The 16,472-nt window shown below is 38.4% G+C and overlaps 1 protein-coding gene and 1 pseudogene across 6 annotated transcripts; both read left to right on the top strand.

Annotated features, from left to right (window-relative positions):
- The first annotated feature begins 438 nt into the window (after positions 1-438).
- LOC126612191 (probable complex I intermediate-associated protein 30) lies at positions 439-4,487 on the top strand. Of its 6 annotated transcripts, none has more exons than XM_050280541.1 (9): positions 442-608; positions 881-922; positions 1,849-1,919; positions 2,431-2,523; positions 2,808-2,858; positions 3,153-3,244; positions 3,644-3,724; positions 3,817-3,915; positions 4,224-4,487. In XM_050280541.1, exons 3-9 carry the CDS (start codon positions 1,868-1,870, stop codon positions 4,407-4,409), a joined length of 654 nt encoding a protein of 217 aa, XP_050136498.1. In that variant the 5' UTR covers positions 442-608; positions 881-922; positions 1,849-1,867; the 3' UTR covers positions 4,410-4,487. The 6 variants fall into 6 exon arrangements, with proteins under 6 accessions (XP_050136497.1, XP_050136495.1, XP_050136500.1 ...); XM_050280539.1 differs by having other exon boundaries at positions 443-608; positions 2,410-2,523; XM_050280540.1 differs by lacking the exon at positions 881-922 and having other exon boundaries at positions 439-608.
- Positions 4,488-9,626: 5,139 nt separating this feature from the next.
- LOC126612188 (calcium-dependent protein kinase SK5-like) lies at positions 9,627-11,355 on the top strand (annotated as a pseudogene).
- Positions 11,356-16,472: the final 5,117 nt, after the last annotated feature.

Here is a 16,472-nt window from a genome sequence, read left to right as displayed (position 1 = left end):
ACAAGCAAACAACCTTGATCTTTGAACAACATCATACAATTTAACTTTTCTAAGTCATTTGTACGATTTTTGTGTTGTGAGGTTGTGAGTTTGGACTTTGGAAGACTTGATTGATGATTTTAGTTCAATTTTAAATGTTTATTTTCATTGTCTTTGATTCTAGTTAGAATGCTTATGTTATGATTGTGTTGGATATGTTAAAATTTAAAATTTCAATGTTTTTCATTTTTTGAAAAAAAAAAAACAAAAAACCAAAACCAAACCGAAACCGAACCGGAAAAAACCGAACCGAAAAAAAAATGAACCGAACCGAACCGAAATTTCGGTTTGGTTTCGGTTTTGGCAAAAAACCGAACCAATTTAAACCGAACCCACCCCTACTTTCTCGTTAGGCGGAAATTTTAAGTATGGTACCTATAACATACGAAGCAAACTCCTACGATAGGTCACAAGAGGACACACTTTTTTGGTGTAGGAGATTTGAACCCCCAAACTGCACCGTATCTTGTTTTGGAAACTCTTTGAATCTTACAAGTTAAAACGGCTCCCACTCCAACAAAGGACTGGATTCGGTGGGAGTTTCGGTGACTCTAATCCAACTAACTTCGGTAAGCTCTCTCTTCCCTACAATTACAGACCGCAAATTCTAAATCCATTCAAATTTATCGGAAATGGGTTTTATTTTTCTGTATCGTTTTTGTTTCTCATAGTTCATACTTGTGGATTTATGGATGCTGGACGGGTTTTTCTCAGGCAAAACCCAGTAAATGTAAAATGGGGTTTCATGGGTTTTGTTTATTGGGTAAACTACGTAAATGGGTTGCTGTAATTTTTTTATTATATTGGATTTTAAGTAGAATTTTGTTGTTTTGAACTGCAGAGATCAAGGAATTGTTGTAATCAGAAACTAAACTTCAAACCGGTATAATTATGCAGCTACTGTTTTCTTTTTCTTTTTTTCCGACAAACGATAGTTTTAGTGGGTTAAATTGTTGAACGTTAGGTTGGGAGGGTGATCGGTAGGGATCGAACCCACACTAGGGTGCATAGGCATTATGCAACTACTTAATGCTCCAGTTTTAGGCAACTTTGGAAAACTAAATATTCCTAACTAAAGAGTTTTCGATTTCGTTGGTTACATCTGATTGTTCAGAGTTTATACTATTTAATTCATAAATTTCTGGATTCTTATAATTTTGGAAATCATTCGGACAATTCATGTGCGGTGGAAATTCAAATGTGCATCTACCCTGTTTTGAGATGTAGTACTTGTATATGAGATTTGGGTTTAGGTGGGAATGTGGATGTGATCTGTGTGTGTATGTAAATGAAATATGATAAGTTATATGATATGAATTTGGTGCACATAGATTCTGGAACTTTGCGTTTGACTCTGTAAATTCTGATTGGGTATCCCAACTTGTCTATATGGTGTTTGAGATAATGTCCCACTTAAGTATTGAGACCCTTTATAGCCTATTTTTGTCGTAATGAGTTCACTCCTAATCTTGAGATGATTTGTTTAATATATGTGCATATGCATTATGGGGACATCACTATATACATACCGAACTACTTCTCAAGTATTAGAGCCCCCACAGTAAATGCCATCATGTTTAGGTTTTAGCCAAACAAATCACTTTAAAATATCTCTACACTTAAATCTCATCGTGAAGTTCTTTGGTACTTCATCCAAGCATACTGTTTATGTTGGAAAACAAAGGGACATTTTATACACAATGGAACTCCAATCACACTGGTCAAGAGTGTTTCTTCTCGCTCGTTATACTGTTTCTGTATTATTACTTGCTGAAATTTCTACATCATTTGGCTTTTTTGTTAATGTAGAAACTTTGTGGAAAGAGAAATGTCCAGGTTTCGAGGGATATTGCAAGCTTCCTTAAATGCAACCAAGAAAGGTATTGTTGCCATCTGTTTCTTTGTTCTCCATCTCCTGCCATGATACAGTAGAGACTCTCATGTATATGAAATTTGTGTAACTGCCTTACCTTCCATAAAATTGGTCCCTCTGCTTATTTCTTTTTGTCCTGGGGAGTGAAATGCGTTGATTTGTTTATACTTACATTATTACTTATAATTCTAGAAAGTTAGAGAATATAAAATATGTCACCTACCATGTTCGATTATATTTAAGATCATGATTAATGCCTTAATGGTACATTAACACTTTAACACCAAAAGAATTATGATGGCCAAGCATTTCCGCATTTGTGTTCCTTTAGTTATATGGGTAAAGTCTAATTGTTTTCATATCAGTAAATGAGTACAGATGCTTGGCCTTTCGACATTGATAGATGAAGTTATGAAACTTGTGTGAAGTTATCAATATTGAAACAATTTATTTGAATTAACATTATCCTGGTTTCGTACATCGAATGACAATTTTAGCACTTACATGGAACGTTGAAGACCTGGTGCCTCCAACTGAGAGATTTATTTTCAATTTCAATTCGAAGGACGAGCTCAAGAAGTGGCATCTATATTCTGACTCTGAATATGGAGGTATCGATGTACATAATTTTGATGTTTCCCTTTATGAATATATAGGAAAATTCTAAGCAGTTGGGAATTATGCTTAGCTATTTAGTCTCCTTGCATATGATTGCAGTTATGATTTATAGTGGAGTTTTTCCGTGTATGAACTTTTATTTGTATCAGTTGATGGAATTGTAGCTTCCTCTCATATAAATTGTTGTATTGATTTCACTGCTTTTTTTGTTCACTTTCATTTTGGATGTACAGTTGTTGAGATTCTAGTGTACTATCATCACCTATTTCTTTTGCAGGGTTGTCCTCGGCATCTTTAGAGATCCCAGATAATGAAAATGGACCCACTGGTAATGGATAGTGCATACCAAATATTTTCTATAGCTAGCAGCTACTGATTTAAGCTATTTTTCCTGTAAACATAACCTTTCAAACATGGAAAAGTTAAGCAAGATCTTTCAAGAAATGAAGAGCATGAAACTGCGAATTAATATCAGATAGGAGTAATCATTGCACTAACTTCTGGAATTGCAAAGTTTATGAATCCATGTTATGCTACTAGCTTACCAGCTCTCATGATATTTACTGTTACCAATATCTGATATGCACTTACCTTCTGAAACAATTCTCCTTTAAATTTTTAGGAATTTTCTCGGGTAACCTTTCGTTGGATTTCATTGAGGGTGCAAAACTGAAGATAAACAGGAGCGGTTTTTGTGGAATGCGGTCCAAAAAGGTGAGCTGTGAACAGTATACCAACATTATAGGTATACAGACAAGAAATGAAGACTGAAGAGTTTTGCTAATGATATTTGAAATATTACTATTCTGTAGATGTTCCTGTAGATGTTCCATACGGTGTCAAATTATTAGCTAAGTCACAGTAAATTGTTGTTTGTTGATTTTAATTTCATGCATGCATGTGTTTTATTGTGGTTTTTCTTCACTTTTGATGAGTGAAGATCTTTGGTTTCCAGTTTTTTACTCCCTTGGACGTGAAAAAATTGTTACACATATGTGCAATGACGATAATGCAAATTTTGGGTTCAAGCTTACATCATAATGATATAGATAGAGTCCACCAACGACAGGTTTTAGTAGGCACCATTTCAATATTTATTTGTGTCTTCTGCAGTTTGACGGCTTCATTGATTTGGACCCATACGATACCATAGCACTGAAAGTTAAGGGAGATGGAAGGTGCTACATATCTACAGTGAGTATTTTCGAGGAATTGGAATGTAAGACAAGTAAATCCATACTTCTTTGTTTGTCATTTTCTAACTGATGTGGTTCTTGCATATGTAGATCTATACAGAAAATTGGGTAAATTCGCCTGGGCAAGAAGAAGATAATTCGTGGCAGGCTTTTGTCTTTGTACCAAAAGACAACTGGTACATTGCAAAGGCAAGTTCTACTTACCTCAACCTTTGGTGATTAGAAACGTGATATGATGGACCCGGCCCTCTTAGGGAGCCATGAATTTCATGTTTCTTGGGTTTGTCTTTTGAGATCCCAAAGACACATGAAATTCAAACCCGAAAAACATGAAATTCAATTTATCTTAGGGTACCATTCAATTCCTATATGATAACACCAGGAAAGGAAACTCCAAAAACACTGAACTAGTTTTCCATTTGTCAGTGCATCTATAAATTTGTTCCAATGGTAGAAACAGTTCAATTGCGTTCTGCTGATTACGTTTGATGTTTCAGATTCCTCTTGCTCGGTATCTACCAACATGGAGAGGAAATGTTATAGATGCAGAAATGGAAATGAATCCTTCTCGCGTCGTTGGGATGTCTCTATCGGTCAATGCAGAAGGTGGTCTCCCAGGTGCTAGAACCGGAGCGGGTGATTTCAAGCTCGAAATTGATTGGATCAAGGCTTTACGAACATAATGAGCTTGTAAAATATTTGGAGTAGGAAATTGAGTTGTATCCAAGTTTTGTTTTTATGGTAACTAAGTATTTAAAGTCTTTTTGTTTCACTGCTCCAATCGATTATTCCATCTTTACTTGCATCATGAACATAGAATGTACAAGAAATTTTCCTCTTTTCTTGTAGAAAGTAAAGATCAAAACATGCAGCATTGGTCTATACCGTTAACTTTCGTCAAGAATTATGTTAGAGTGAAATTGCAAAGACTAAACTAAAACAAAAGTCAAATTTCACGGACCAATTTAAACTATGGGAAAAGTTCAGGAACCAAACCTAAAACTAGAGTGAAATTTCACGATCAATCGTGGGTTTTGTGTTCTGCAACGTAATTAATGGGCCGGGTTTTGTTAAATTTAGATATCTCAAGTAACGAATTATTAGTTCAAAGAATAAGTCTAAACTTCGGTTAGATTTTAGAGATCAATTTAATTTTGCTAGAAATCTACAAGAAAACTACTTTTAATGTGAATCCTAGAGCATTTCCAATGCACATGAGACTTGAAACTCATTTTTGAGTTTTTAGGTAAAGTGAGACCCAATTTTGGTTCCATTATGAGATTCTGGCCTTTGGTAGAGCCCATGCAACAAGGTAAAGTTTTATTCAACCAAGAAAAATACGATTTGAGTTACAACCATCTCCAATGCACATTGTCAGATCCCGGCCCGGGCCCCCATCACATCCCGGACCCGACTTTACGGTAGCATGATATTATTAGCTTTGGGCCCCGACCACGCATTCACGATTTTGTTTTTGGGAACTCACACGAGAACTTCCCAATGGGTCATCCATCATGGGATTGCTCTCGCGCAAACTCTCATCCATCATGGGATTGCTCTCGCGCAAACTCGCTTAACTTCGGAGTTCCGATGGAACCCGAAGCTAGTGAGTTCCCAAAAGACCTCGTGCTAGGTAGAGATGGGAATATACATACAAGGCTTACAGGATTCACTCCCCTGGGCGATGTGGGATGTAACAATCAATCCCCCTAAGGGGCCCGACGTCCTCGTCAGCACACTTCTGGCCAAAGATTGGCTCTGATACCAAATTGTCACATCTCGGGCCGGGATGTGACACACATACCTAAATTGTTAAAACCCAAAATTTGAATTTTGAGTCCATTCTTTTCTCCTCTGATGCAAAGACTCAAATCTTAAAACTCAAAATATGTTTTACGATTTGAGTCTTTGCATGGATATGAAAACTAAAATATATAAATTCACTACCTTTTTTGAGACCCAAATGTAAGAATTTAGGCCATCTCCAACCGAGGGCTGCCCAGATGGCTCGTTTTTTCCCTTTGGCCCTCCAAGATATTAATATTTTAATGAATAGTACAGGGCCATATTTGCCTCCATCTCCAATCGAGGGCCACAGGGTCATAGGGCTCGTTTTGGCTCACAAAAAACCGTCTCCAACCGAGGGCCAAAATAGAAGTTATAGGAAAAAATGAAATTTAAAAAAAAATATGAAACAAATTTTGAAAAATAGAAGTTATAGGAAGTTATAGAAAAAAATAGAATTTAAAAAATAAAAGTTATAGGAAAAATTTTGTAAATAAATAAACTGTAAAAAAATAAAATAAAAAATAACGGCTAGCTGACGTCAGCTAGCCGTTATATTCAAAATTTTCCCTACTCAGTTATAACCGATACTATTGCTCTTAATCCTATCGGTTATATCCGATAGTTTTAAGCAAAAATAGAAACCAGCCTGGGCTGGCTGGCTGATTGCATGCAGCCAGCCCTTTGGCCCTTTCAGATTTCGTGGGGCCCAAGAGCCCTCTGGCCTAACCCTCGATTGGAGACGATTTTTAGACTATTTTCAGCCCTCTGGACCATTTGGTTAGAGATAACTTTAGGTCTAGAATTTAAGTCTTGCATTGGAGATTCTCTTAACTTTGCCTCAATCATAAAGAAAAGTTAGGAACCGGCGTCTTTCTCTCCAAGTGAGAGTGTTTCTCCTTTATTGAGTATTTCTCACCTTTTTGTGTCAGGCTTTCAAATTTGAGCAAATCCATTGCCGCCAACCCTAACTGAGGCCGATGTCAATCGCCATGTCCCCCATTCTTTCATTCTCTTCTCTTTTCCTTGCTTCTACTGTTTTTGCCCACTTTTTGTCCTGATCACTCGTCCTCTTACCCCGCTAGTATCCTTCCTCCTTGTTCATCCATTTTCCGATTTTCAGTCATGAATATTGTTGAGACCATGCGTAGAGCTCAGGTGTTTCATCACCACCGCCTTCTCTTTGTTGTTTGCCTTTATCAGTAGTGCTGCTCGTGGTTTTCCATGGGCTTCATCTTGGAAGTTGGCTTATCTCATTTGATTGTCGGCTGTCCTTGCTTTGTGGTTGTGCTTAGGAAGCAGATCGGAGTCGGATGTTGCGATCGAAGAGGCGTTGCTTGATTACAGGCGAGGATTTGGACGGATCAAGAAACTCTGTGGCAACGGCGACAGCAGTAGAAACTTGGTTTCTGTTGCTTCATTTTGATGTGTGGGCCTAACTGTTGGTTGCCCCGTTTGTGTTTTGTTTTGGGCCATTTTTTTGTGTGATTTTTTTGGGGCTTTAGTTTGCTTGTATGTATGTTTATAGTTAGTAGTAAAAAGTAACTTTTTACCAGAAAAAACAAAAAGAAAAGTATAATAAACATGTGAAAATGCGTGGCCAGCCAGGCCTTTCATGCAATTATGCTCGCAGAATGCTGTTTGTGATGATCCTAAGGCCATCTCTAACCGAAAGGTCCAGAGAGCCAGAGGGCCGAAAATAGCCCTAAAACCGTCTCCAACCGAGGGTTAGGCCAGAGGGCTCGGGAATCTGGGAGGGTCCCACGGGATCAGAGAGGGCTGGAGGGCTGGCTTTTTTTTTTTTAATGTTTCTCATTTCTGTCGGTTATAACCGACAGAAATAACAATTTGAATTCAAACTTCCAACGGCTAGCGCCACTAGCCGTTGTAAACCTTTTTTTTTTATGAATTTAAACCTTTTTTTTTTCTTATTTTTTTCTATAACTTCCTATAACTTCTATTTTACAAAATTTGTTTCAATTTTTTTTTAATTCTATTTTTTTCCTATAACTTATATTTTACAAAATTTGGTTCATATTTTTTTCATATAACTTCTATTTTACAAAATTTGTTTCATATTTTTTTTTAAATTCCATTTTTTTCCTATAACTTCTATTTCACAAAATTTGTTTCATATTTTTTTTAAATTCTATTTTTTTCCTATAACTTCCTAACCCATTATACAACATTAAATTAAATTAAGTAACATGAAACAACATTAAACAATATGAAACAACATTAAATAACATTAACCAACATAAAAATTATACAACACTAACCAACATGATTTTTAAATAAAATTAAGTTGTAGTTTTTAAATAATAAATTATGTTTGGCCCTATGGCCCTTTGGCCCTCGGTTGGAGACGGTTTCTTGTGACAGGGCTAAAACGAGCCCTCTGGCCCTCTGGCCCTCGGTTGGAGACGGAGGCAAATATGGCCCTGTACTGTTCATTAAAATATTAATATCTTGGAGAATCTTGGAGGGCCAGAGGGCTAAAACGAGCTCTCTGGCCAGCCCTCGGTTAGAGATGGCCTAAGGATCCTTCAATCATATTTGTTCATCGTATATCGTGAGATCAGAAATTTTTGTAAATTTTTTCTTTATTTAAAATTGAATATAAACAATACTTGATAAAAACTGACCGCACGATGTACGATAAACGGATATGATTGGAGGATCTCTGAAATCATCACAAAAAGAATCCAACGAAGATCCTCTCATGCAATACCTACTTTGATTTTGTAAGGAAAAGTAAAGCAGTCATAATTTAAGATATGGAAAATGCATGACAACCCTTTCTTCTTTTCTTCTGGGGGAATTTGGAACCAACATATCGGACAGAAACCTAAAAATGTTTCTGTGCATGATAGCCTTTGTATTGGTCATAACGTTGAAAACATTTGTATATGGGATAGGGTCTTCCTAGGGAAGCACAGTATGCGATTTTATTTGATTGTATAGGTTCTAGGTGTTTCCGGGTTATTTACTTACCTTAATGAAGTTTTTTTCCTAGCAAAAAACTAATAATGAAATCTTTATCTTTTTCTTTCAAGTGATACTTTTTTTCTTTTATATACTATTGATCGAGTTTGTTATTTAGTGGAGTATAATCTAAAATCTCACATATAATTTGACTACAAACGATATTCTACATTAAGAAGATGAGCAAGAGTTTAAATTCGGAGCACAGTAGGTCAAAAAAGAATACCGTATCTATTAGGACAATCAATTACTTACAAAATCACATATTTTTAAGTTGAAAGATATACTATTAGATCGTAACTAATGATTGCTCAAGTGTTACTTTTAATTCTATTTGTTTTGTTTTGTTCTGATCTATTTTTTCTTTTCATTTTTTTGTTTTTTTTGTTTTTTTTTTTGTTTGGTTTGAAAAGTATATTTCATTAATTCGATAGAAGGTTACAAGCCAATACAAAGGCAAAATACACGTATACTTGGGGTAAAACAGATACATAAAAACTTAGCCTAATTAAATAAACTAAAACGAAAACCCAAATCTCTAATCTCCAACTGCAAAAAGCGGCGTCTGCCGCCATCATCACCACAAAAGTCTTGCCATCAGTTACCAAAAAAGCAACACTAGAGAAAACGACCGAGTGATGAAAATGACCAAGACATCGCAACACAAAAGTACCAAACCCGTAACTAAAAGCACACCACATCCAAATTTCTTCACCAAACCCGCAACTAAATTGGTTCATTATTTCACCTCATAGCACTCACAATCTTATTCCAATTATTTAATTTATCCAATCTTGAATGGGGTGTGTGGACTTCTCACACACTCTCTTAATTTCTTCTAACTGTAGGATCGAATGAATTAAAGAGTATCATTAGGTCACCCTTTTTTCAGTAAAACTGATACTATCTGCACAACACTTTTTACGTTACATTACATGTCTGAATTGTCTCAATTGTCTCAATTGTCAATACAAAATGAGAAATTCTACGCCTATCATCTATTTGTACCACATTTCAGTATAGGTAGGGCCTACAAGACGCGTGACTCATCTCTATTACAAGTTTACAAGGATGGTACAAATGTTGGTAAATGGACAGTAAAAATAGAATTTTTATTACGAAGTTGGGAAAAGTATGACAATTTTAGCAGATAGAGAGAGGAGGGCTCTTGGCCTTCAGAATTCTTGGTTCATCAGTCATCGTCTTCCATTTTCATCAAAGCAGCAGAGCTCTCAGATCTCACTGCGATGAGCAGCAAATCAAGCTCCGTCGCCACATCCTCATTAAAGCCGACGACTTGGGTCCTACCCTATAAGACCCAGAACCTCACCGACCTCTACTCTCTGGGGAGAGTCCTTGGCAAGGGCCAGTTCGGCACCACCTACCTCTGCACCGAAATCTCCTCCGGACACCCCTAAGCCTGCAAGTCCATCCCCAAGCGCAAGCTCCTCTGCCGGGAGGACTTCAAGGATGTCTGGCGAGGGATTCAGATCATGCACCACCTCTCCGAGCACACGCAAGTAGTCAGAATCCGCGGCACCTACGAGGACGCCGCCGCTGTCCATTTGGTCATGGAGCTCTGCCGCGGCGGTGAGCTTTTCGATAGGATCATGAAGAAAGGGCATTACAGCGAGAGGGAGGCGGCGAAGCTTCTGAAAACCATTGTTGGGGTTGTGGAGGCTTGTCATTCGCTTAGGGTTATGCATCGGGATTTGAAGCCGGAGAACTTCTTGTTCAAAAGCGAGAAGGAGGACGCGGCGCTGAAGGCGGTTTTCTACAAGCCCGGTGAGACCTTTTCTGAAGTTGTTGGAAGTAAATATTACGTTGCCCCTGAGGTGCTGAGGAAGCACTACGGGCCGGAATCGGATGTGTGGAGCGCAGGGGTGATTCTGTACATTTTGCTAAGTGAGGTTCTGCCGTTCTGGGCGGAGACGGAGATTGGGATCTTCCGGCAGATTTTGCAGGGGAGGTTGGATTTTGAGTCCGAGCCGTGGCCTGGGATTTCTAGTAGTGCACGATTGCAGAAGAGAATCACTGCCCATGAGGTGTTTTGCCATCCGTGGATCATAGATGACACGATTGCGCTCGATAAGCCGCTGGACTCGGCTGTCCTGTCGAGGATGAAGCAGTTCTCCACCATGAACAAGCTCAAGAAAATGGCGCTGAGAGTGATCGCTGAGCGGCTTTCGGAGGAGGAGATTGGCGGGCTGAGGGAGATTTTTAAGATGATTGATGCAGATGGGAGCGGGAGCATCACGTTTGATGAGCTCAAAGAGGGGCTGAGGAAAGTAGGGTCTGAGCTAATGGAGTTTGAGATCAAGGATCTAATGAAGGCAGCTGACATTGATAGCAGCGAGACAATCGACTACGGCGAGTTTCTGGCGGCGACAGTGCACTTGAACAAGCTGGAGAGGGAGGAGAATCTACTGTCTGCTTTCTCATTTTTCGACAAGGACGGAAGCGGGTCATCACCATTGATGAGCTGAGTCAAGCTTGCAGGGAGTTTGGATTGGGGGAGCTGCATCTGGAGGACATGATCAAGGAGATTGATTAGGATGATGATGGGCAGATAGATTATTGGGAGTTTGCTGCAATGATGAGGAAGGGGAATGGGGAAGGGATTGGGAGGAGAGAAATGACAAGGACAATGAATTTGGGTGATGCTTTAGGGGTTGGAGTGGCTGACAATGGGAGTCCAACTAACTGATTAGAGGTTCAACTTCACTTGGTTATTTTTTTGTTTTTGGTTTTGGTGATTAGATGGAGAAAATCTTTTGGGTTAATCTTCATTGTCATTGTTACTTGTTGGAACAAATATGTTTTTATTTAAATATTTAAATATATTTATGTTTTGTTTTACTACCAATATTATATACACAACATTTTGCTTTATTACCAATATTAAAAGTCAATTGATTTTGGCTTAAGGAGTTATGCAATCAAACCGTTTTGTTTTTATTTCCGGTTTGAATTTACTTATGTTTTGATTTTGTCCCGTTGTGGCTTTTATGATTTGTCCGTTTTGATTTGCAACGGTTTTGCAACCCCAATTACCCCCTCAACGTTTCTTTATATACATAATATATATACTAGTTAGGCGGATGGAAAAGGAGCTAACAGAGAAAAAAAAAATAGTTTTACATATTAATTTAAAAAGCAACATATCGAAAAGGTTTAGTTCGAAGGTTCTTCCGGTGTGCAAGGAAGAATCTTATCAGAAGAAGGTTCTAAGCTGTTTTATCCTGGGGACGACGTGGTGTTTGTGAACTGCTTGCACACTTTGGGCAGAGCCGCGAAACGTCTTAAAGAGAGCGACTTAGTCCGCGACTCATCCCAATAATCATTCACCACTCAAGGCTTTTACATTTTTTCGGGTAACTTCGTTCCTTTCTATTTTCAGTTTACAACATTACTAATCTTGGATAGGGATTCAAGACTGAAATCTTTTTATAAGCTAAGCAAAATATGGTAACCTTGGAATCACAATGTTTTCTTGTTTTGTGAGTATTTGCACTAAAGCAAACCATTGTTATAGCTATGGAAAACAAACTAAATAGAACAGATTCACCGTTACGCATCATTTGGATACTATATTATACTGCCGTGTGAAAAGATATTTGCATCATTAGACCGCAATGTCACAATGGTAATAAATTCATGTCAAGTTTTCGTAGTTAATGAACTCTATTTCTTGTTCTAGGTTAATATGCCAAAATTTGATTCTCCAAGTTATGTGGGCTTTGGGTTATAGGACTTTGTCCTCTTGTAGCCCAATAGACTTTCTTTTGTTTATCAAGTTTAATCACAATTAACAAAAGCTTTTGTACACATTATGTATATAAGAACACGATAATCTAATTCACATCTACGATAGAACCTAATTTAATATTGGGCCAAAACTTTGACCAAGTTATTGAACTAGTAGCTTTAATAGACCCTAGATCATGGAACTAATAGGTGTCATTTGTATTAACTTCTTGTCCAAATTAATAGGAAGGCCATCAAAACGTGGTGAGATTTTTCAGTATGCCAAGAACACGGCCCGATATACTAAGTACCATAATACAATTGGTTGAAAACTATTGGGGGACTTTTGGGTTAAGGTGGATTTGGGCTTTGAGAACGTCATCTTGTCTCCCTTGGTTTGGATTCGTACCAAATCTCGGAATATCTGGTAAGAGTTAGCTCATCTTTGGAAATATCCTTGTTAGATCAATGACTCGAAGATTAGCATGATTAAATAAATAATGGCTTGCTCATGGGAGGTATGGTGTATAAGTTAGAAGTTCATTAGTTTAGCATGAAAAATAGAGTTTGCATAGTTATATAGAGTTCAAGGTTGGATAAACTAGGCTTCCTGGGTTCTAAAGAGGTTTTTAATGACTGAAATGATTGAAGGAAGTCTGGGGGAGAACTCAAGGCTGTGGGAAATGATTCTGAGTTTCTCCCTCTAATGTTTGAACCTTTGTGTTATTATATCTCATTCGAATGGCTTATAATCTCTGTTTTTGTAGGTGAATGATTACCTTTTTCTTGAGGCACGACTTTCCTGAGTCAGCCTTCCACAAGCGTTACTTGTAGTAACGTGTCTTCAGGCTTTCAGATGTTAATCTTCATCATGAGCTAGAAAAGGAAAGTTAGCCTCTCTTTCTTCATTAAATGTTTGTTTGCTAGGCTTTAACGTGACTCTAAGGCTCAAGACTTGGTTTTTTCCTAACTAAGTTGGTTAGCTTGCTAAGGAAAGAAGGAAACTAAGTTGGTTCTCTCTCAAACTTGCCCACATGGACTACAAAGGTTATGGGCTTAGATCTTTGGGCACTCAAGCAACACAAAGTCTTCCATAATCTTGACTCCACATGGGTCCAATAAAACTTCCATAACCACCCACACCACAATTCACTTGACAAGCCCCTGTCATGTGACTTGGGCTTACTTTAGCGTGAATAGTGATTAATGTGATAAGGCATGGCGTGATAAATATTCATGGATTTGCATGAACGTGGTGTGATTTAAACAAATGCATGGTTTAATTAACGTAGCATGGCATGATTACGAATATAACCCCTTCTCGATTCCACACCTTGGCATGTATTTTGAGCTTGGCTTGAGGCTTGTATAACAATTAGGTTTTGAGACTTTATTGGGCTTGCATATGACATTTTTGGACCTCAAGAAAGAATTTAAAAATTAAAATTAAAATTAACCAATTGCACTATGACACTTGGTGTACCAAGTCGTGTTTCCGACACACCAAAAACTTTCTCCACAACATGGCATATTGATTCTATGTCAGAAGTTCACTTAAAGGATAACTTCATAAGAATTACAACTCGTATACAATTATTAATATTAAATCCTAAATTTAACACGTGAATTTGTAAATTACATTGTCATGCAACTACACACAATAATTTTTAAATTTGCTTTTAATAATTAATTTGCCCCCATCTAAAATGGCAAATGAGTATCTCCAATAGGAACCAATAGGGCTAGGGGTGGGCAAACGGGTAAAGGAACCACGTGTCAGGCTGAGTAGATAAGGTTCGAGGTGGGTACAGGGCGGGTCCAATTTTTTAGATGATAAACGGGCCAGGGAGAGGTGAGGCGTGTGTATTTTAGGGGCGGGCCGAGTCTTATTATTTAGAATAACGGGGCCCTGGACAGGCCCGTTCTAAATATAATGGATGGACTCTTCTGCTGCTCCATCTCTCTAAGAATCCAGAGTCTCCAAACCATCCACTCCTATCATATCTTCCTTGACGACATCAACCTTCGCGACTCCGACTTTGTACTCGCTCTTCTCACCAATGTCTCGACCACCACGACGGCACCACCTATCTCTCCTCCTGAATGACATCCCAGAGAACCTAGGTCCCAGAACCACGACGACACCACCTATCTCTCATCCTCGACGACATCACTGCTGCCATGACTAGACCTGGCATTTTCAACCTGGCTCGACCCGACCTGACCTGTTAAAATTAGTATTTGGGCGAGTGATAAACGGGTTGGGTGGTTAACGGGTTAACCCGTTAAATAATGGGTCATTTTGGGTGAACCCACGAAACCCATTAACACCCGTTATTAAGGACTTTTGTGTAAATTCAATAGTCCTAAGCCCAAGTGGCTGGCCCTGTGCTGATCAAACGGCTGCAATCAGCTGGACGCGAAAATTTAACGCTTGAAATCCAAGTTTCTTCTTTTTCTTTCTTTTTCCCTGCACTGAATTTGGAACCAGAGGCTTCCTTGAGAGGCTAGAGCACACACACGGCGACATCGACTCCCAGAAACTTTTCACCTCCGTCAAAAGAGACATCTCTCAGATTCAATCCCTCGCACTCACCTTTGCTGCACCTGTAATTCTCAACTCAGCTTTTGATATCCCACAACGTCTGTAATTCTTCAAAATCCTGAACACCCACTCGGCCAGCAGGGGTGAAATTTGTAGAGGGAGAAGAGGAATTGCCAAAGGTTGTTTTGTCTAGCGCCAGTGGCAGATACATTGTGCTAACTTTATGGGTTTCTTTCGTCCAAGCTTTATCCAAATTAATTGTTGTATGTTGATTTTGTTCCTGAATCAAAGTTTTGTTTTGTTTGAGCTTAATTGCATTTTTTTAATTTGTTTGTTTGCTAACCTGGTAAAAAAAAAAAGTTGTTAACAGATGACCCGTTAGCTTAACAGGTTAGGTTCGGGTGACCCGTTAGCTTAATGAGTTGGGTTTGGATAATCCATTAAATTAACGGGTCGGGTTCAACCCGACCCAAACACAGTAAACCGGACCTGTTTACAGGTCTAGTTGCGACCACCAACAACACATCACTGCCGTCGAGAATACTGCCAGCAACCATCATCTTTCTAACATTTAGAAAATTATGAATTAGGGTTTTTTATTTATGTGAATTTCTAGTGTAGGGATTTAGGGGTTTTTTAAGGATTTGTAGATTCTGTTGTGGGTTCTCAATTCCTAGGTTCTTAATTTGGGATTTACAATTTATTCTTTTAAATTTCTAGGTTAAGTATTGGTTGATAGTGCTTTCTCCGATTGAGTTGGCTGGCGCATAGACCAAATTGGAGCTGTGCTCCTTGAGGAGGAATTTGGTAGAATTCTGTTTGCGTAAATGTTCTTTCATCAATCCTTTTATTTTATTTTAATTAATTATCTTTTCTTTCTTATATATTTTTTGTTGCTCAGTTTTAATAGTTAGTGGATTTTCTCCATTTAATAAAGCTTGATCGCATTAAACTTAATGGGATAGTTGATATGTACATGGATTTTTTAATATTATTTTATTTTTAGATTATTCAAAGAACTTAGCGAAGAAGGCTTTGGTGTATTTAACACAATACGTTGAAATGAAGGAAAGCTTATTTATTGATATCCCCGATAAACTACAAATATGTACATATACATGAGTCAAAATAAGCACACAAGAGGGAGCCTTCACAAAGGTTGCTTAGGAGAAGTCTCAGCAGTCGGTAGAGCCCCAGAAAGAGAAGGCACCGGAGGGGGATCATTTGGAGCCTCAGTACTGGACAGAACCCTAGAAGGAGGAGGCATCAGAGGTTGATCATTTGGAGCTTCATTACGCGGTACAGCCCCAGAAGACGAAGGCAATAAATGCCTTTGGAACAAACCCACAAATCTCTGATGATCAAGTAAAACCTGACCATCAGTTTCCTTCATCTGGTCAAGCTTCCTCTTCATGTTTGTAGCATAGTCATGTGCGAGCCGATGCAACTGTTTATTCTCATGCTTGAGCCCTCTAATCTCCTGTTTGAGACTCATCACTTCAGCCGCCAATGATTCAACTTGGCGGGTTCGAGCAAATAGGCGTTGGGCCATATTAGACACAGAACCTGCACACTGAACACTGAGAGCCAGCGAATCCTTAACAGCTAACTCATCAGACCGTTTGGAAAGTAGTCTGTTATCTTTGGGAGTGAGAAGGTTCCTGGCCACCACCGCAGCGGTCAT

Source organism: Malus sylvestris, chromosome 17 (genome assembly GCF_916048215.2).
Source record: "Malus sylvestris chromosome 17, drMalSylv7.2, whole genome shotgun sequence".
NCBI lineage: Eukaryota > Viridiplantae > Streptophyta > Magnoliopsida > Rosales > Rosaceae > Malus > Malus sylvestris.
This window is presented reverse-complemented; position numbering and strand designations above follow the sequence as displayed.